The sequence below is a fragment of the Gobius niger genome (genome assembly GCF_951799975.1).
Source record: "Gobius niger genome assembly, chromosome: 17".
Classification (NCBI taxonomy): domain Eukaryota; kingdom Metazoa; phylum Chordata; class Actinopteri; order Gobiiformes; family Gobiidae; genus Gobius; species Gobius niger.
The window spans coordinates 18,406,649-18,426,395 of NC_136868.1; the positions used below are offsets into that span (position 1 = coordinate 18,406,649).

A 19,747-nucleotide genomic window follows, 5' to 3' on the forward strand; every position below is an offset into this window, starting at 1 on the left:
CCGGGCGACTAAATGACTATATCAACAGACAACTATTAAATGGTAGAATGCAGGTTAGTAAGTAATGCATTACATTAACTTAAAAATGTATATCGCCTAAGTTACATCTGCGTAGAGATTTCAAGACCAAAGAGTACATTTGACCATTTCATCTTTTTGTTTGTTTTATTTCTCATATCAGGGCCACAAACATTGTCCTTCGACAGAGGCCATTTAAAAAGTTCACCCCTCACTCCCTTGTCAATAAATGTTTTTCAAAAATCATATGTAAAATGTTCATTATTCAGGATTTTGCCTAATGTATGTAATAATAATGTGTAATAATTGTGTATGCTTCTCACTGGTACTGTAAGTGTTTCCAGGGCTATTCCTATTGTCAGCTGAATTTTACAGTAGTGACATTCATTAGGATTAAACTCACAAGAAGTCTAGTATTTCATTCCACAACAATCAGATACGTAGGACGGTAAAATCATCCAAAATTCATAACTTCACTGAAGGTCCATACTTCTCCAAAGCCTGGGCAGACTCAAAACTCAAGAATATTTTCTTCTGAAGGCACAACCTGTGAAAAAGAGGGAAACAATCCTGACTGTGTGGCACTAAGAAAAGACAATATTCTTATACTGATTATAGATGATCCATAGTGACCTTCCGTGAGTCTGCATTTACCCCCTGATGGCTGGCAAAGTACAGTGGAGCATCCTGGACATGGAACCACGGTCTGAGAATGGCTGAAGATGGTGGTGATTCTGTAGCAACCTGAATGCACAGCAAGAGATCATAAGTGCTACTAATAACAACGCACTAGTCATTTAGATGTTAAAAGGAAATGGGCCAGAATCCCGACTAACCTGTGCATTTAACATCCATGAAGTACGAGTTGGGGCACTGCACTAGTCTCTTCTTCTTATGTCGTCTCCTTTCCTCGGCGAAAATGGGATGCAACAGATCTCTGGCCAGCTGCAAGTTAGATCAAGAGTCACTTACGTTTGCTTGTTTGTTTTACCATGTAGTAGTCAAGAGAAATTCACAGAAAATGTAGGAGTTATTTTTGCACAGCCATAAGTGACGCCCCCTACAGGCAATTCCATATACTGCACTTGAAAGTTCCCTGACATGCCCGGACAAGTCTCATACTCTCATGGATGCTGTACTGCTGTAGTACGAACATCTACATTTATAATAAAAGTGTAACTATGTAACAACAACAATGAACATGTGTAAACTGTCACGGGCTCTAGTCCAGGCTCTTTTCTTCTTTTACTACTTTTGGAAAGACCAGACAGACCGACCAGCCTGGAATTGCACCGACTCGCATAGAAAGTCGGCTATATATTAGACAAGAAAACAATCATGAGGTTTAATCATAATTTACTTACAGACATGGCTGCTTCTGTTGATTATAGGTCCAAATATGAAGACGGTCAGAGATCAGCGCAGTTGCGGAGTCTCGTCAGTGTCGCAGGTTGTTGTTGTGGCTGGAGTGTGGATGGAGGTGTGTCGATGGGGGACTGCTGAAAGGCGGGGTTTGGGCTCAGTGGATGTTTTATTAAGACCTATAATAATGTATCTGTAAAACAGCCTACGCCTACGGACATGCCAACTAGTGACGGACTGAATGGAAAACACTTAAAGGTGCCATGTAAAATACACACTCCTCTACAAAATAAATATATGGATAGGTGTAAACTAAAACACAATAAAACATTTAGAAACTACGCCAAAATCAGATCTTACTGTATTAATAAATGCCTAATAAATAGAAACCCAACAGTGCTGGCTGCAGTGACCCGAGGAAGTGTCGTGGGCTTTTTTTTTAATGAATTAAGCTTCACTGTCATTACTCTTGTTGTGTGAGTTCGCTCAGGATTACGTTATGAAGTCGACACAGGTTTATTATTCATGATGTACCTGTAGGAGTAGATGACTTCCGCAGACAGCCGAGTGACAGCTCCCTGTACCAAAGACAGCGGCTCTGACAGCGGCTGTGACGGCCTCCTCCACGGGCGGGACATCCGCTGCACTTACCTAGCTAATAACATGGCGAAGACTTACGATTACTTGTTTAAACTACTTTTAATTGGAGATTCAGGTGTCGGGAAGACTTGTGTCTTATTTAGGTTTTCAGAGGATGCATTTAACTCAACCTTCATCTCTACTATAGGTTGGTAATTGTCATATTTTCCTTGTTTTGTTGGGTCAAAAGTTAGAAGAGCAGCCCAGCCCTTCATGCTAAGCTAACTCCGGCTAACATTCATACTGTTGATGCTAGTCAGGAAGCAGTTTGACCCAGCTTGTCTAATGGGGGTTTCTTTGCTTGTTTTCAGTTTTATCATTGACCATGAAGTATTAATACCGCTACAGTGTTCTTGGGGTTATGTATATGTATTAGAAATCGCTGACACAACACCACTGTGGTATAACTCCGTTCTGGATACATGGTTAGCAGCTCCTAGTAGAAGATTACAGCTTAATTATCCAAAAGAGATGCTAACTTTGTTCGCTGGGTTATAAGAATAACACTGAATGTCTTCTTCTTACTTTACTAAATGTTGCTTGAATTCACCCACATACAGTCGAGATCCAGCCTGGACACTTGGTGTTTTACAGAGGCAATATTGTAAAACAGCATTAGGTCATATGATTGATTTTCATGTATAATTAATGTGTTTCTTCAGGTATTGACTTCAAGATTAGAACAATAGAACTAGACGGAAAGAAGATTAAACTTCAGATATGGTAAGACAGTAAATGACCTTTGGATGTTCAGTCCTTGACAAAATAGAGACACTGTTAGTCAAACTTATATAAGGCTTGTGTTAGTCCCATGACTTCCAATTGTAATATTGTCACTAGAAAGAAAGGCAGTAGTAAGGGGGTGGGTTGGGTTGGGTTGGGTCACGTCACAAGTCATTTCTTAGCTTTACTGCTGATGCTTTCAACACTTTGCCAAGATACTAAGTATGAACACTCTCTAGGACAATGCGTAGTGTAGTAGATAGTACTTCTAAATGAGACTTTAATATTCCATAGAAACAGAATAATACCAATTTTGATTAATTTGATGATTTTAAACAACTTTCCTCATGACCAGGGAGGGTTGGGTCAGTCCAAGGGAATGTTTGGGTCTATTCTGAAGGGTCGACGCTAAACATTGATCTATGACAGGATATCAATCAATTTTTATGGTTTAATTGGTAAAAGTTAGAACATTGAAACATGAAGCTGGGATGGTCATTAATGAACTTGAATTACTTAACGTGATAGAACAGATGGAGCATGGACCTGTCAGTACCCAGTTCTAATAGGGTCTTCCTTCCCCCATGATTAAGTCTTTAAATTATGACTATTAAGACACATTAAAGTCTAGTTCTTCAGTGTGAAAGCCGAGTCACACTTGATTTGATAACCAAAAATGTACAAAAGTGGGCATGTTTTAGTTTTTTTGCTCTGGTTTACTCACCTTCCAGGCAGCTGCCATCTTGCATCCAGCTACAGTCTGTGACATCACACTGTGACCATGACCTCTCAGTTTAGGTCGCTCTCTTTAGTTCTAAAACGAGGCGAGACCCAACCCACCCCCTGACCCAATCCACCCTGCTCTCCCCGACATACATTTTGAAACCACAAGTGGTGTAGAAATGTTCCCATTGAACAAATGCAATATTGTATTTTGTTTTTCATTATTTCAATAAAACTGAAAAGTGTGTTTGTGTATATTAATAAAGGTGTTTTTATGTTCAGGGATACAGCAGGGCAGGAGAGATTCAGGACCATCACAACGGCATACTACAGAGGGGCCATGGTGAGTCACTGGAAGAGGATTCTGTTTACAGTCTTTTTGCAAATGCATGGAGTTTAAAAGAAATTAATGTTGGCTTTATTTCCCTTCTGAACAACAGGGCATCATGTTAGTATATGACATAACTAATGAGAAGTCTTTTGACAACATCAAAAACTGGATACGGAATATAGAAGAGGTAATTTTGTGACTTTCGTAATTTTTGTTTTTTGTATTGACATGATCAAGGAGTGTATTTCGGTCTTTTGAACACAGTGGGATACTGAGCTCTGTTACCTTTTCTTTGTACAGCATGCTTCAGCTGATGTGGAAAGGATGGTCCTTGGGAACAAATGCGACGTCAATGACAAGCGACAAGTGTCCAAAGAAAAGGGAGAAAGGGTACGACAGCATAACACTATTTAACCTCTTAACCCCCGCCTGAACCAAGCACATTTTCTCCAGTTTGGCTTTACCCAAATCTAAAAGCTTCATGAAATGGCAACAAAAATTATATGAAAATGTGGATGAAAAAGCAGTGAAAAGGCAACAATATAGTGACAAAAAGGCAACAGAAATGCCTCAAAAGAGCAACAAAAAAGTGAAGAAAAAATTAAACAATGTGAGGAAATGTATCCGTTTAGATTATTTTTTTAGATTTGGGTAAAGCTGAACTGGAGAAAAGGCACTTGGTTAAGGCAAGGGTAAACGTTCTGCTTATTTTGCTTCTGTTTTGTTTGGTAGTTGGCTCTGGAGTATGGGATCAAATTCATGGAGACAAGTGCGAAGGCAAACATCAATGTAGAGAATGTAAGTCCATGCTGTTCCATGTTCTGTCTGAGACGGTGGGCATTAACTCCATTTTATTTTCTGTAGGCATTTTTAACACTTGCCAGAGATATTAAAGCGAAAATGGACAAGAAGCTGGTAAGCAAGTAAATCACAGTACGTTACCGTTACAATATGTTGCTGATCATGCTGTTAAACATACTGTGGCTTTTCTGTTGATAGGAGGGTAATAACCCACAGGGCAGCAATCAAGGAGTCAAAATTACAGAACAGCCCAAAAAGAGCAGTTTCTTCCGCTGCACGCTGCTGTAGGTGACTGAGATTCTGGCATCACCATCGCCTTAACCATGTTCCACTGGACCTGACTGGACTCTGCACACTTGTCTCTGTCTTCCACCTTCTCCACCTTTCGTCCTTTGACTGATCTATTTTAGTTTACTGTACTACTCCCCCCAACATGAACGTGGCTTTGTTTTACTGCATGCCTAAAGTGACGCCTTTATACTGTATATTGGATCAAAGCTGTCTTCACTTGATTTTATGGCATTCAAAGCCTGCATAATATCTGACCGGTCAGTTTATGCTCCATTGCATTGTGAACATTCATTATAACTCTTCTATCCTCAGCTTCATAATATTTACCACATTGTGAACTAAACCAAATGGGCCTCCAAAATTTGAATAGAGTTGATTTTGGCTTACACGCGAATCCATGATAATATTTGAATGTATTGTTGTTGTTTTTTCAGTCTTTCTGGTCAGACCAACACACATTAGTTTCAGGACATTGTGTTTTCATGATCAAAATGTACTTCCATTCATGTTGTGCTGCATTCCACTTACATTATGAACAATTTCGATGTGCAATGTATACGCAAAGTCCACCTTTTATTGCAGTAGTGGTGGACAGTTCGTGAAGTATGCTTTTTCTTGGGGCGCCAAGATCCTTCATTTTTTGCTGTCATTTTTTTGCAATAGTTTCTTGTTAAAGCAAAAAATGAACGCACTTGAGCTGTTGACTGCAGTATCCTCAGACAGCACAAGTGCACTGGCAAATGGAGCAGGCAGTCTTTTTTATGTATTGCTATTTGTTGATAATTCCATGAGGTGAACATATTGACCATTGGTTTCTGGGCCTTGGACAGGAGCTGTGTTGTAGCAGTATTTTTGGAGACAGAAGACACATAGCACCAAAATGACAAAGTGCCCTTTTATGTTATCAATTATGCACTTTTTCTATGGTCTTTCTGTACAAAGTTATTGTTTTCTTTATGAGGAATTCTTAAACGAACGTTGACCATGTTTATTGCTTGTCTTAACTGAAAATATTTGAGCTGTACCTCATCTGGTGTTTCCAAAAATATCAAGCAGGTTAAATGAAGAGAAGCTGTGATTATGTTGATTTGCTGTTGCAGCCTTATATATTTTTAATTATATTTGTATTTCACATTTTCAGGTTTTATAAATGTGCTATTGAGGTCTTTGGAAATACCAGATTTCCCCACCTTATTACCCCCTTTCCACTTTTCCTCTGTCTTGTCTTATTTTGGCCCAGTTTTATGGCCTTCTGAACTATGCAGTCTGTGCGTGTGAAAAGCCTGACTTGACAAGTTTTATTTGAGATTATTAGGCAAAGCCCCTTTGTTGTTTTATTGATACTTTTTTTGCCATCACTCCAAAATTACACAGTAAATGCTGCTGTGCTTTTGAGGAAATAGGAAAGCAAATCATCCAACAACACCTTGTTGGCACTAAATGACCAATTCAAAGATAAGATCCTTTGAGTCTGTGCTGCCTTTAACCTGTGAATTTAGACCTAAAGTCTTCAGTGGCCACTTATGTTAGCACAACACAATCACTTGGGCACAAAGACCTTATATATTATCTGTGCCTTTTCAGTTGCTGTCATTTACCATGATGAAATGTTCTGTTGACGTATCTTCTAGGCTTTTTCCAAATTCTTCTTTTTATCTTTTCCCCCCCACAGGGGTTGAAACAATTCAACAGTTGTAAATAAGATCTACAATGATTGTACTGTAGTTTCATAAATATATTCTACACTTTTGTAGACGTGTGTACTTTTCATGAGGAATTAAAGATGAGATTCTTAAAGTGTTCTGTGTTATTTAATGATACATGGTTTATAGTGGTTTCAGCAAACAGCTGAAAGGTTTGTCCAGAGAGAAGTAGCTCTCAACATCACATCAAAAACCTATTTGCAGTCAATTGTGTAGGTCTACATTTACATTTTGTTATATGTATTTATATATGACAGATAAATTATATATATGTATATATATATAGAGAGAGAGAGATTTAATAATTATTTTTATATTTCCTCCTTTTTACAGATGTATTCAAAGGGTTTTAGAACAGTGACTCTTTGCTTAAGCAAATAGCACAATGCTCAATGTTCCTGTTGAAGTCCACGCATTTGCCATATGCAAATAGACTTCAGTGCAGCTCTGTTCATTTCCTTGTCACTACACCTCACAGGGACACACAGGTGAGGCACAGAGCAGTATCGTGTAATGTGAGGTATTACTCAACGAAGCTGTCACACAAGGTAAGAATAATGTTACATTTTTATCCACAGGCTTCTTAGTGGGTTCTTCTATAGCAGAGAAATTGTATATGGTTCCTGACATTTAAAAAAGAAAAAGATCAACGATTTCCCTCTGCTTGTATTTTCAGTCTCAACAAATCAAATAGATGTGAAGATGAACGAGAGTGTGACCCAGACAGATGCTTTTAGCTGGTTTCAGAGGTGTCAGCTGGAGGCAGTGATAAGAAATGGAGTTGTCCCACAGTGGTTTCACGGTATTATATCCAGGAAGTAAGTACAAACATCACTACATCTGCTGTCTATAATGTTGGGACTGCGAAAATAACGTTTACCTCATATCAGATATTTTATTGAACCAATAGTTGCAAACGTTGTAAATAAGAATTTGTTCTTAATATTTTGCCTGATAAAATAAATAATAAAACAATCAGTGGTAGATATTTTTAATTCAAGTAAGCAAGAATCTAAATGTCAACTAATGGCATATTTAAAGTGAGAAAAACAGGCTCAAGCTAAATCTGGTACATGTAAATTTGTCCCTGTTGGAAAATGTGTCAGGAGCAGTGGATGACTGCAGGGCAGGCCAAAGTGTCTGGACTAAACCCGGCGTTAAAGAGGCCTAGGCTAGATTATACTCTGCATATATTAAGGATAAGCCAATATACAGTAGGAGGAAAAAGTAAGTACACCATGTGGAATTTCTTACATTTTTGCCTAAATTGGTCATAAAATGTGGTCTGGTCTTTATTAAAATTACAAAAATGATTAAACAGTCTCTGCTTGAACTAATACCACCCAAACATTTACATTTTATAATATTTTTATCGGCCATAACAAACATTTACAGGGCAAGGAGGAATAAGTGATCTGCAACTACAGAAAAACAATTATTGCTGCAAAAGAAGGATCAGCCAGATAGTTAATACAGGGGTTCACTTACTTATTCCACACTGTTGTGACTGTCTCAGGTTTTTCTGTGAAATAACTATTCAACTTTAAGTCCATCAGTATATTTTTCCAATAGTGCAGTGGAGCATCCAAGAGCTCTTTCGCTAACCAAAGTCGAATAGTTTGGGAGGAACACACAATGTCATGTACAGTGTGGAGGAAAAATGTAACAGCACATCAACATCAAAACACTATCCCAACTGTGAAGTACGGTGCAGGGAGAGTCATGGTGTGGGGCTGTTTTGCTGCCTCAGGGCCTCAGGACAGCGTGATATCATCACTAGAAAAATCAAGTCACAATTTAAATAACTGGCTGACCCTTCTTTAGCTGCTATAATCTGCTCTTCTGTAGTTGCAGATTAGACGCTCACAACAATCAGGATGAGTCTTGGACCATTCCTCTTTCCAAAACTGCTGCAGTTCAGTGAGATTCAGGGGGTGTACTTACTTTCTCCACGGTCTCCTGTGAATGTTTACATGTTATGGCCAATAAAAATATGATAAAATGTAAATGTGTGGGTGGTATTAGTTAAAGCAGACATTGTTTAATCATTCTTGTGATTTTAATAAAGATCGGACCTCATTTTATGACCAGTTTAGGCAGAAATATAAGAAATTCCACACAGTGTACTCACTTTTTCCTCCCACTGTATATGGCTCCGGCCATTTCATAACCTCTCAACCTATAGGCCCTCATGATATCAGTAATGTTGAGTAATATGCAAGAATCACGTAAAAAAAGAATTATAGCTCTCTGTACAGTTTATTCTTGGGTTAACCTATAGTCCAAAGGCCGAGCAAACACCCACACATCCAAGAAAAAATTGATATGTTGGCACCAAGGCGTGACATTTGGGCGTCAGGTGGTCGATGAAAGACCAACACGCCCGAAACATCACGTTATGGTGCCAAGAAATACATTATTTGAGACTTTTCAAGCAATGCAGAGTTAATTACCAAACTATAGTCAAAGTAACATTTCAAAGTGCTCAGGAGGTTTTGGTCAAATAGAGAGCTTTGATGCCAAAAGAGAGCTTTGTTTTCTATTTTCTCTTACTTGGCCAAACTATGCTTGGGTTTAATCTTGGCAGGTGTTAACTTGACCTGCTTAGGACCTTATCTCAATAATGAGTCAGAACCTTACTACCTACCAGGAGGTATTTTAGCCTACTGTGAGTCAGTGGCAAAAGCAGTGAATTGTTCCACAACTTGACAATACATTAGCGCTTCAAATGATCTTTAAGCTTTAGCTTTAAATCTACACAACTAGACTATCTTTTTTTTTATGTAACAGTAATTGTTTTTATAGAGAACATAACTCAACAATTGTTTTTTGTTCAGAGCATCAGAGGAACTGCTTATGTGTAAACAACCTGGGTACTTCCTCATCAGAGTCAGTGAGACCCGCATTGGTTACACACTTTCTTATCGGTGAGGACATGCAAAAGATGCAGTGTATTATTTGGCCATGCCTTTTACTGAAACTTCTCTTTGTCCTAAACACTAGAGCTGAAGATCGCTGCAGACATTTCATGATAGATGCTTCGAAAGATGGATATATCATCTTAGGAGACGATAGACACCACCGCCTTCTGGAGGATTTGGTGGATTTTCATCGCAAGTTTCCGATATATCCATACAGTGAGTTACTGACTTTGCCATGTGGACAGGTAAAGAGCATTTGTACTGCTTATCTTATGTCATTTTAAGCATGCAATCAAATTATGATATATCCAATTAGATCTCAGATGCATCCACTGATTATGAAGAACTTCTGTTCCCGAAAACACACCAGGATCCCTCACCAAATTCACCACAATTGCAAACTGAAAAGAGCATAGAGTTTCCAGATGAACTCCCAGTGCTTCCTTGCAGACCAGGTCTTATGGTGGATTCTGCAACACAGCCTTCTAACGTTCATCCTTCTAGACTCTACCCATCTCTGGACCTCTTTCACAGTGCAGTGCCATGTCTTGATTTACCACCAGTAAATATTTAAACTTTGATGATATATACTTATACTTATACATATTATTTATTATAATAATTCTTATTCAATATCATCTCCAGACTGTTCCTGCCTCCAGAGCACCACACACAGCAAACCCCCCCACGCCCAGTCACAGTCAGCCTCCTGAGCTGCCATCCAGAAATGTGATCTCCATGCCCAAAAAGAACCAGCCTGGCATCCAGACCAGCTGTGCAATCCCCAGCCTCCCCAAGGACCACCCTGCGGACTCACTCACATCCGTTGTTACTAACCTAAAGAAATTTAAGAAGAAATTTCACAGAAAGAGCACTTCATCTCAGCAGACTGTCTATGAAGAAGTGACTGTAAAGGAAGAGGTCAAACCTGACACTAATGAATACCATGAGATTGTAGACCATCATATTGTCCAAGCTGAACCTGCACACTATAGCTGTGTAGAGCTGCCTCAGGAGTACCTACCGCCTCCCCCCTTTGCTCCCGGGTACCCATGAACAACTGCTTAACTGTGCTATTTAAAATTATTGTTAAAAAAATATTGTAGGAGTACACACCAATTGAATTGAATTTGATTGATTTGATTAAACCACTGAATTATATAAATTTGTTTTATTTAAATCAATGGTATGAAGTGAACCAGTAGCTCCCAAAGCGGGGTCTGGGCGGGGCCCCCTGGGGGGCCCCCAAAGCTTGTCTACAAAACAAGTAAGTGGAAAAAAATATAGTTTTCATGAAAATGTACATTTCTTTGCTTCATTATACTACTTTAAACCAGTATTCAGCCAACAGTCATGGCTGAACGTTGCTTTTCATGTAATTCTACCTGTGTAACAATCACAAAGTCATCAGAATAGAGTAAATAGGGAGAGGGGGTTGTAGCCGAAAGTGTGGTCTGGTCCGTGAATATTAAAAGACCGGTCCGGACCATTACGGACCATGACCTCTAGGGGCGCTGTGCACTGGTCCGAGTGGTCCCTGATGGTCCCTGAGATGGTCTCTAGGTCCCTCGAATGGTCTTTGGGCTGAATTAATGGTCCTGTGTATTATGTGTGGCGGGAGTGGAGTCCTAATAGGTCTATATCAATATTTCTCATTCATTTTGAGGAAAACCAACGATTTGTTTTGGGAAGATTTTTTATTTGAAAATCATATTTTTTTTCCGGATGGTTTTCGACATCATCTGTTTCAAACATTGCTCTATATTCATTCCAACCAACTGAAATACGCAAATTTGCGACATTAATGATCTTTTTTTTAATTGTACTCATTACGATTATAGACTAGATGAACTGAAATTCTGTAAATTATTGTAGATATTACGTGGCCTAACGGGTTACGTGCATGACTGCGATGTCGAGGGTTCGTGGTTCGAGCATGACTTTAAATGTTATTTTTGGTTTCAAAACACAGAAGCATTTTACGGTTAATGATAATGATTCTTAGCATCATTGATCACTGTGCAGTTTTTAAAATGTCCAAATAAACTGAATTTACGCATCAGCATTAATGTTTTTCCCAGTGGGTTCCCAGTCAAAAAAAAGAAAAAAAGAAATGGAGGTGGGGACTGGATCGATCCACCGACCATATACGCATGAGCCCGGCGCTCTACCTATGGAGCCCTGCGATCAGGACTAGTCCCGATAGTTCCGCAGTCCGACAAGGCATGGATTAATGTTATGAACCGGAACGGAGTGGTGGCTTTACAAGTTCTTGAATCATTTTATTATTGTTATATGTTATTAGCGCAAATTGGCCTGAGCTTCGCTGAGCAGAGCAGCACCCACGTAATCCACGTGATCAGCAGCACCATGTCAGGGACCGGTCCCTGACTGGTCCGAGTGGTCCAGACCAGTCAGGGACCGCTCGGACCAGTGATGCCTGTATGAAGCAGAAACCAGTCATAAGTAACATGTAGGCTACCATTCTACCATTGATTCAGACCAAGGACCATCTCAGGGACCAGTCAGACCAGTGGTCCCTTATAGGCTACTTGTATGAAGCAGAAACCAGTCATAAATAACAGGTACCATTGACTCAGACCAAGGACCATCTCAGGGACCGGTCCCTGACTGGTCCGGACCACTCGGACCAGTGGTCCGGACCACTGGGACCAGTGGTCCCTTATGCTTGTATGAAGTAGAAACCAGTCATAAGTAACAGGTACCATTGACTCAGACCAAGGACCATCTCAGGGACCGGTCCCTGACTGGTCCGGACCACTCGGACCAGTGGTCCGGACCAGTCAGACCAGTGGTCCCTTATGCCTGTATGAAGCAGAAACCAGTCACAGGCCACAGGTACCATTGACTCAGACCAAGGACCATCTCAGGGACCGGTCCCTGACTGGTCCGGACCACTCGGACCAGTGGTCCCTGATTCTTGCATGGGCCCAAGGACCACTTCAAGGACCACGGTCTGTTACAAACCACTGGCGCACTAGTGAACAGCATCCCCAAAGGTGACTCCTGTAATTCTCTAGTGCAGAGTCCAGTCCAATGTCCAGAGGTAAGAGAACAGTGAATTAACCTGTTTAATATGATAACTACTGATCTATTAGTAGGGACTTATAAAATGGGAGCAAATACTATTCAGTGTATTAACTTTATATGAGTTTAGGCTAATTACCAAACAGCAAAAAATCATCCAAAGATCACATTAATTGTCACAATAAACAAATAAATTCATAGAGCTACACAGGAAATCAAACCATCGACCATCTGCACTATGTAATTCCAGAAATGTAAAGCAAGATGAAAGGGGAAGTGTATAAAAAGGGGAGTGTAACATTATTTCAATAAATAAATAATGCATTGGTTTTATACAGCGCTTTTCTGGACACTCAAAGACGCTTTACATTGCACTATTCGTTCACTCCATACTCGGTGGTGGCAATCTACTATTGTAGCCACAGCTGCCCTGGGGTAGACTGACAGAAGCAAGGCAACCAGCCTGCCCCTCCGACCACCCACCCACCCAAAGTTGGTTGGAATGAATATAGAGCAATGTTTGAAACAGATGATGTCGAAAACCATCCGGAAAAAAAATATGATTTTCAAATAAAAAATCTTCCCAAAACAAATCGTTGGTTTTCCTCAAAATGAATGAGAAATATTGATATAGACCTATTAGGACTCCACTCCCGCCACACATAATACACAGGACCATTAATTCAGCCCAAAGACCATTCGAGGGACCTAGAGACCATCTCAGGGACCATCAGGGACCACTCGGACCAGTGCACAGCGCCCCTAGAGGTCATGGTCCGTAATGGTCCGGACCGGTCTTTTAATATTCACGGACCAGACCACACTTTCGGCTACAACCGCTGCTGTAAATAGGCGTGTTTAAGATGAGCCAGGCGGACTCCGGCGCTGCAGGCGGCTGCAGGCGGGCGGTGCACACACGGCCTGATGCTCCCGCGAGAGCAAGGCGCCTGGAGCGCCTTAGCCGCCTAGCTCATCTTAAACACACCTCATATATTAAGCCCCCGAGAGATTTTCGGATCGATATGGGGCCGCGACGTTCCGTACTTTGGGATTGACTGGTATAAACCATAAACACCGCCCTTCTGGGCTGTCCTGAGCAAAAACCAAACCCTCTGTGGGAGAACGGGATGACGTCATCTGGGAGGTAGTTGTTCGGGATCGGGCAAGCCTTTGCTTACTAGTGCCTAACAAGGAAGTGAGCCCACGAAACAGCTTTTAATTAAACTTTTCATTTTGAACAGCTGTTGTTCTTGATTTTTAGTATTTTCTTTTTGCTTAGGAAGAACCATAATGTCTTATGTTCCTGGACAGCCGGTCACCGCTGTTGTGGTAAGTTGGAAGTGGGGCTGGGTCCATTGTCCTAAAGAGAGTCAGCGATGTCTATGTTAAATATGACACTATAAACTTCAGCAAGCAGCAAATCTACTGCCAGACGCTGCTACGGGAAACTATTTTCGATTTCTGAAAACACTCTTTTTTTTAGTTATTTGGTCAATGTTACTGCAGCTATTAACTACAATGTCATAACGGAGCAGCTAAACAACCTCACATTATGTTCACTCACGTTTTAGCGCAAAACAACCAGATGGACGTCACTCCTACTTCACTTAATTTACTTACGCATACTCTTTGAAATCACATTCACTTTTTGTTGAGTTTCAGAAAGGGCCCTAAACACGGTGCGTTATGTGTAGGCTGATAATTAAGTGAACGCCCAATAAAATCGGCACAATTTAGTAGCAGTTTTAAGAAATAATTGTAAAATGGCCTCATTCAGTCACTAGAATAAGTCAACACTTCAGACTTCATTGTGCCAATCACTGTGTGGAAACTCACTGTGACACAAAAGCTGTCTTTGTGCAGCACTGTTCATGATGAGAGCCTGCAGCTGTTTGGTGGCATCAGTACTGCAGCTGCAATAATGAAGTGAATGGGAACAGCTTTCAGGGATTTTTCTGTATTACTTGACAAATATGGATAACCAGTGATAATTATTTTATTAACACAATACAGTTAAACTTTTTGTGCTAACAACATATCCTCTAATTGTCTCTTAAACAGCAAAAAATAGAGATCCGGAAGTTGCGACAGGGAGAGCGACTCATCCTGGGCTTCAGCATCGGCGGAGGCATTGACCAGGACCCACTCCAAAACCCTCACTCTGAGGATAAGTCAGACAAGGTAGCATACAGTGGTTTTAGTGTGTTCAATGAGTGTTTGCTTCAGGACAATGTGTCAGTATTTACATTCATTTATTTTATTTTTTCATAACTTTACTTATGTTGGTCTGAATGACACACCAGTGAGAAGTGAGGGGCAGGTCTGAACAATTTGCTGTTGCCTCAGGAAAAACAAGCACGCAGGCTCAGCTTACGTCAGAAACGAAGGCAGATAGCTCATATTTAAGTGTGCTGGAAAATATTAGGCAACAGCATGGCAGACGCATAAGGCTAAATAGTAATTAGTTTCTGTGGATGACAAATTCAGGAAAACAATTGGATTGTTTTCGTTGTGTTCTGTGATCTCTGAAGTTATGTACTAAATTACATGATATAATTGTTTACTGGAAAGTTTAACTCAAAAAACCCAAGATGGTTACTTATTTCTGTTTTGGGACTTCCCAACTCTCCTGTAGATAAAGCAGGATAAAGTGTCAACACTGTGCTATTAAGTTAATTTTGTTCTTTAAAGGGCATCTATGTGACCAGGATCTCACCAGGAGGACCTGCTGATGTTGCTGGTTTGATGGTGGGAGACAAAATTATGCAGGTGAGTGAGAGATTCTACTGTTAAAGCCTTTGCCACAAGAGGGCAGTAGTGGCGCACAACAAGCAGCAAATGAAAACCAGCTTTTCAGTGGTTATTTTTGTGTGTTAATAATCAAAGCTATGTCTTCCATTCATAGGTTAATGGCTGGGACATGACCATGATTAAACATTTCCACGCGCTTCAAAAATTAACCAAACCAAATGAAGAAGTTGTCCGGTTATTGGTGACCAGAAAGTCCCTGGAGACTGCAGTAAAGGGAGCTATGGGCCTACACTGAAAGAGCTGAACTGAAAACAACCTTTGTAACTGTCCAGAATTAGTATATGGACAACGGCTTTCAACATTTTGCATATTTTGCGGTTTAAGCCTTTAGGTACCATTGAGATACATTTTCTCTTCTTGCAACTAAAAAATAAAACATAAAACATTTAAGATATTTGTACAATGCAAACCTTTACCTCATTTCTGCCCCATACATTTAAGGGTAAATCCGTCAAAACCAAACATTGAATACAACTTGTCTTTAATATGAGTTTTCCATTCCTTTCAAATGCCAAAGCCTGACCCTAGATTATGTCGTGCTGGCTTCTGGTTTTGAGTACAGTATTGACAATACATTGTGTTAATTAAGTTTTGTCCAGAAACACCTTTTTTTTTGTCCTCACGTGTTTGTTTTCCTGATGTTGATCATAATCTAGAATCAGAGTGTGTAATTTGCCAAACTGCAGCTAAGTACAATCCACTGTAAGGACCCTTTCTCTTACTGGAACTAGATTTCATAAGTGTTAAACTGACTAATATTTCTCTGACTTCGCTGTTAATCTTCTGAGATTTCAATGCAGGCAGTGGATACTATGCAATACACCATGAAACTATGTCACGAATGTTACGAGAACAAATTATTTTGTATTATCAAAACTTTGTAATAAAATTTGTTTCCTTTTTATAATGCTCAAAAGTGAAAATAAAAATGAAATGCATCAACTTCTTGCACATTTCTATGATAAACGTTTGAGTTTTTGCCACAGGGCTGCTGTATAATCCTATTTAGACCTTTGTTATCATTCACTAATGCATATAGTAGTAACTAGATCAACCTTTCGTATGTATTTTGTGCACATAACCTTCAAATAGCTTCATGTCCCATTTATAAAGTAACGGTGGTTCAAAGGACACAATCTATTGGCTGACCTTTCTGTGTTTGAAAAGCATCTTATCACAGAGAACAGCACTTTCATCTCATAAATGCGGCCATCCAACGTCCATGCAACACCCTGCGGTCTACACTGTTCAGTAAGAAGTAAGAGGACTTCTGAGCAGGGATGTGGAACAAAATTCGAGTTAGGCCAATGCTGATCTCCTTTCCTTTGAGAAATTATTGATGATGAACCTCACGTGAGTCAGCATGCTGCTACAGTGCGCATGTCATTTTGGTCCTGGATAAGGAAGCATGCTCCATTCCACTTGCTTTAGCATCAGATTATGAAACCATGCTGTAAACAAAATGAATCAGTGCATGTTGCTGACCAAAGGAGAGTATAGTAGATATGGCATTGGTCATGAATAGTAATAATGCGAAATCTTGCATACAGCAGTTTGATTATTAGCCCTTCTTAAAGCTGCTTCAGGAGGCATTCACCTTGGCAGTTCTAGTTTGTGTCTTTTAGAGGCAGTTATCTTTGATGATGATTGAATGATTCTAAAGTTTTGTATAGACTAGATTTGATGGTACACAGAGCTTAACGTTTTGGTGCTTAACACAGTCTTTGAGGTAAGGCAGGGGCCTAGAGGGTATGCAGATTACAGCAGGGTAACAGAGGTAACAGCGGCACAGAGCTATCATCGGGCAAGACACTTCACCCACCTTGCCTCCGGTGTCTGCATACATTGGTGTGAATGGATGAGTGGGTCCTTCCTGTAAAGCACTGAATGTACAGTGGGAACCAGATGTATACATACATACATTATATAAAAAAACACATTTGTATTTTTTTCTTACTGTCTGACATGAAACCAGCTTGAACTTTTACTTTTTTAGGTCAACTAGAATTTTCTAAATTATTGCTAGAAGAATAAGAGATAGAATTTTCTACTATTACTATTTATATTACTTTTTACGAAGCCAAAAGTTTACATGCATTTCATTAAAGGGACTATACAGAGTTTAAAAAATTAAATTAAAATTAAGTATTTTCCTCCCCCTACATGTTCCAACAATGTCCTAATGTGTAGAATGAGCCCAGACCTGTTCACCACAACTGCCTCTAAAATCCTGCACTGCCACTAAAAACAATGTTACTTCGGGTCCGAAGTGCCGTCATGCACGAGCTTAATATAGAAGGTGCAGCTACACATATGACCTGAGGTGGCAGTAGTGAGTATAAAATGGCTAACTTGCATCTAGCCCCTTTAATATTTGGTAGCATTGCCTTTAAATGGTATAACTTGGGTCAAACGTTTTGGATCTCCTTCCACAAGCTTCTCAATAGCAACAATAGTTGGCTGGAGTTTTGGTCCGTTCCTCCAAACAGAACTGGTGTGACTGAGACACATTTCTAGGCCACTTTGGTGCACATGCCTTTTCAGCTCTGCCCATACATTTTCAACTGGACTGAGATCAGGACTTTGTGACACTTCAAAGCATTGACTTTGTTTTCCTAAAGCCACTTTGTAACTGGTTTGGCAGTTTGCTTTGAGTCGTTGTCCATTTGAAAGACCCATCTGCGCCCACACTTTAACTTCCTGCCTGATGTCTTGAGATGTTGCTCCAATATTTCCACATAGTGTTCTTTCTTCCTGATGTCATCTAATTTGTGAAGTGCACCGGTCCCTCCCGTAACATAACAGCCCCCCAGCATGATGCTGCCACCCCTGTACTTTGTTGGGATGGTGTTCTCAGGTTTGCAAGGTTTCCTCTTTTTCCTCCAAACGTGATGGTCATTGACGATGGCCAAATAATGAACATTTGATATTCACATTTCAAACACAGCACGTTCATCTCAGGGACACAGAACCCGCCTTCTTTCTGATCTGTATGATGACTGGACATGTCCATCTTTTTTATACTTGTGTATAATTGCTTGAACCAATCAACGTGGAACCTTCAGGTGTCTTGAAATTAAATTGCACTCAAATCTAAAAGACTATCTTTTATTCTTCTGGCATTTAGCAAATAGAAATTCTCATTGACATACAAAAGGAAAAAATAATTCTGGTTTCATGTCAGTGAAGGAAAAAAATGCATGTGTGTCTCTTTAATATATATGTCTATGTAAACATGGATCTCACTGTAGGTGCCTAATGTAGGAAAAGCCCTTCATAAGTTGAGACCATGTACCCCACTACTATAACAGGAGTAAAATGAGTGTCAGTGTTGCAATGTTAATTGCTTTATCTTGGTCCAGAATGTTGAGTGTTCTGTTTAGTTTGTAAATAATGTGAGTGCATACCCTTGATAACTCCAATTGACACTCCACTGTTGAAAACTGCCATATTAATATTGTGTTGTAATGCATTTGCAAACAACCTTAAACTGACAGCAATCAACCATTAAAAAAATAAAAAAATAAATACTAGTGAGAAACATGGAACGTTAAACCATTTCTGAGAAATGTGAAAAGTCCTCATAATGATAGAAATAGTATCATAAACCACATCAAATCATCTGCATTTTGGTATCTAAAATATATATAATTACTCCAAACATGGTTCATACATGATCTGTGCCTCCCACATTGTTACAGGATGATCGCGTTGCCATGGCGATGCAATCTGCTGCTGATGCTGTGTACTCCAACATGCTAAGAGTGTGAGAGGAAGGATGGTGATGTTATAGCACTAATATATCTACTGTACGGTGGGGGTTTTCAGAGGGCTGAGTGGGTGGGCGGGTGCAAACCGTAGAGAATTGCATCAGTTTTACGTTTTAACAAGTCACTCTGATTGACCAAGCGACATTTCTACCTCACTCACCCTGAGGTAGAAATGTGAGAGTAACTTTGGGCCCCATGACATGGTTCATATGCAGGCAAAGCTAACATGCTAGAGACATTCACTCTCACTTTAATTCACCATAGATGAGTGTAGGCCACAAAAAAGACCGTTACCATTGCATAAAAACGAAATATTCCATCATTCTTTTTTTTTTTTGTTCAAGTCATAAAGGTCACGTGACTGAAATCCATGGGGCTATTTAGACTTACCTCTACTATCCACAGCAATTAGAAATGATTCAAGAAGAGGGAAAAAAAGGTTAGGGTTATTTTAATGATCAAACATTATTCACACACATTTGTTGTTTGCTACCAATGTACTTTTTTTCACGCATCACTGCTTGGATAAAGAGATTACTTTGAATATCAATGCAACTTTCGTAGTGGGCGTGAGTGTGGAAAGCCAAGGGTTGAAGTTCAGATCAG

The 19,747-nt window shown here is 39.9% G+C and overlaps 4 protein-coding genes across 4 annotated transcripts; 3 read left to right on the forward strand and 1 right to left on the reverse strand.

The window, feature by feature from the left end:
* Positions 1–146: 146 nt before the first annotated feature.
* LOC306976917 (small ribosomal subunit protein eS27-like) lies at positions 147–1,471 on the reverse strand. The gene is made up of 4 exons (XM_079575045.1): positions 1,383–1,471; positions 855–963; positions 652–762; positions 147–565 (listed from the first exon to the last, which is right to left on the reverse strand). Exons 1-4 carry the CDS (start codon positions 1,386–1,388, stop codon positions 537–539), a joined length of 255 nt encoding a protein of 84 aa, XP_079431171.1. The 5' UTR covers positions 1,389–1,471; the 3' UTR covers positions 147–536.
* A 543-nt stretch (positions 1,472–2,014) lies between these two features.
* LOC306977043 (ras-related protein Rab-8A) lies at positions 2,015–6,656 on the forward strand. The gene is made up of 8 exons (XM_079575198.1): positions 2,015–2,167; positions 2,682–2,742; positions 3,748–3,808; positions 3,906–3,983; positions 4,097–4,186; positions 4,529–4,594; positions 4,661–4,711; positions 4,796–6,656. The coding sequence occupies exons 1-8, from the start codon at positions 2,044–2,046 to the stop codon at positions 4,883–4,885; spliced, it is 621 nt and encodes a 206-aa protein (XP_079431324.1). The 5' UTR covers positions 2,015–2,043; the 3' UTR covers positions 4,886–6,656.
* A 418-nt stretch (positions 6,657–7,074) lies between these two features.
* Positions 7,075–10,568, forward strand: hsh2d (hematopoietic SH2 domain containing; the record flags this gene model as incomplete). The annotated part of the gene is made up of 6 exons (XM_079574369.1): positions 7,075–7,139; positions 7,268–7,409; positions 9,429–9,518; positions 9,595–9,757; positions 9,829–10,074; positions 10,158–10,568. The coding sequence occupies exons 2-6, from the start codon at positions 7,294–7,296 to the stop codon at positions 10,566–10,568; spliced, it is 1,026 nt and encodes a 341-aa protein (XP_079430495.1). The 5' UTR covers positions 7,075–7,139; positions 7,268–7,293.
* A 3,117-nt stretch (positions 10,569–13,685) lies between these two features.
* Positions 13,686–16,292, forward strand: tax1bp3 (Tax1 (human T-cell leukemia virus type I) binding protein 3). Its single transcript, XM_079575065.1, has 4 exons — positions 13,686–13,889; positions 14,622–14,741; positions 15,252–15,329; positions 15,466–16,292. The coding sequence occupies exons 1-4, from the start codon at positions 13,851–13,853 to the stop codon at positions 15,604–15,606; spliced, it is 378 nt and encodes a 125-aa protein (XP_079431191.1). The 5' UTR covers positions 13,686–13,850; the 3' UTR covers positions 15,607–16,292.
* The last annotated feature ends 3,455 nt before the right edge of the window (positions 16,293–19,747 follow it).

Bases quoted from the DNA above. Each gene is read 5' to 3' on its own strand.
- tax1bp3 (XM_079575065.1), top strand. From the start codon at position 13,851: ATGTCTTATGTTCCTGGACAGCCGGTCACCGCTGTTGTG. The intron at 13,890-14,621 runs GTAAGTTGGAAG...TCTCTTAAACAG, and splicing joins AGCCGGTCACCGCTGTTGTG to CAAAAAATAGAGATCCGGAA. The intron at 14,742-15,251 runs GTAGCATACAGT...TGTTCTTTAAAG, and splicing joins CTGAGGATAAGTCAGACAAG to GGCATCTATGTGACCAGGAT.
- LOC306977043 (XM_079575198.1), top strand. From the start codon at position 2,044: ATGGCGAAGACTTACGATTACTTGTTTAAACTACTTTTAATTGGAGAT. The intron at 2,168-2,681 runs GTTGGTAATTGT...GTGTTTCTTCAG, and splicing joins AACCTTCATCTCTACTATAG to GTATTGACTTCAAGATTAGA. The intron at 2,743-3,747 runs GTAAGACAGTAA...TTTTATGTTCAG, and splicing joins AAGATTAAACTTCAGATATG to GGATACAGCAGGGCAGGAGA.
- LOC306976917 (XM_079575045.1), bottom strand. The intron at 763-854 runs GTTAGTCGGGAT...CTGTGCATTCAG, and splicing joins CATGGATGTTAAATGCACAG to GTTGCTACAGAATCACCACC. The intron at 566-651 runs GTCACTATGGAT...TCTTTTTCACAG, and splicing joins TAAATGCAGACTCACGGAAG to GTTGTGCCTTCAGAAGAAAA.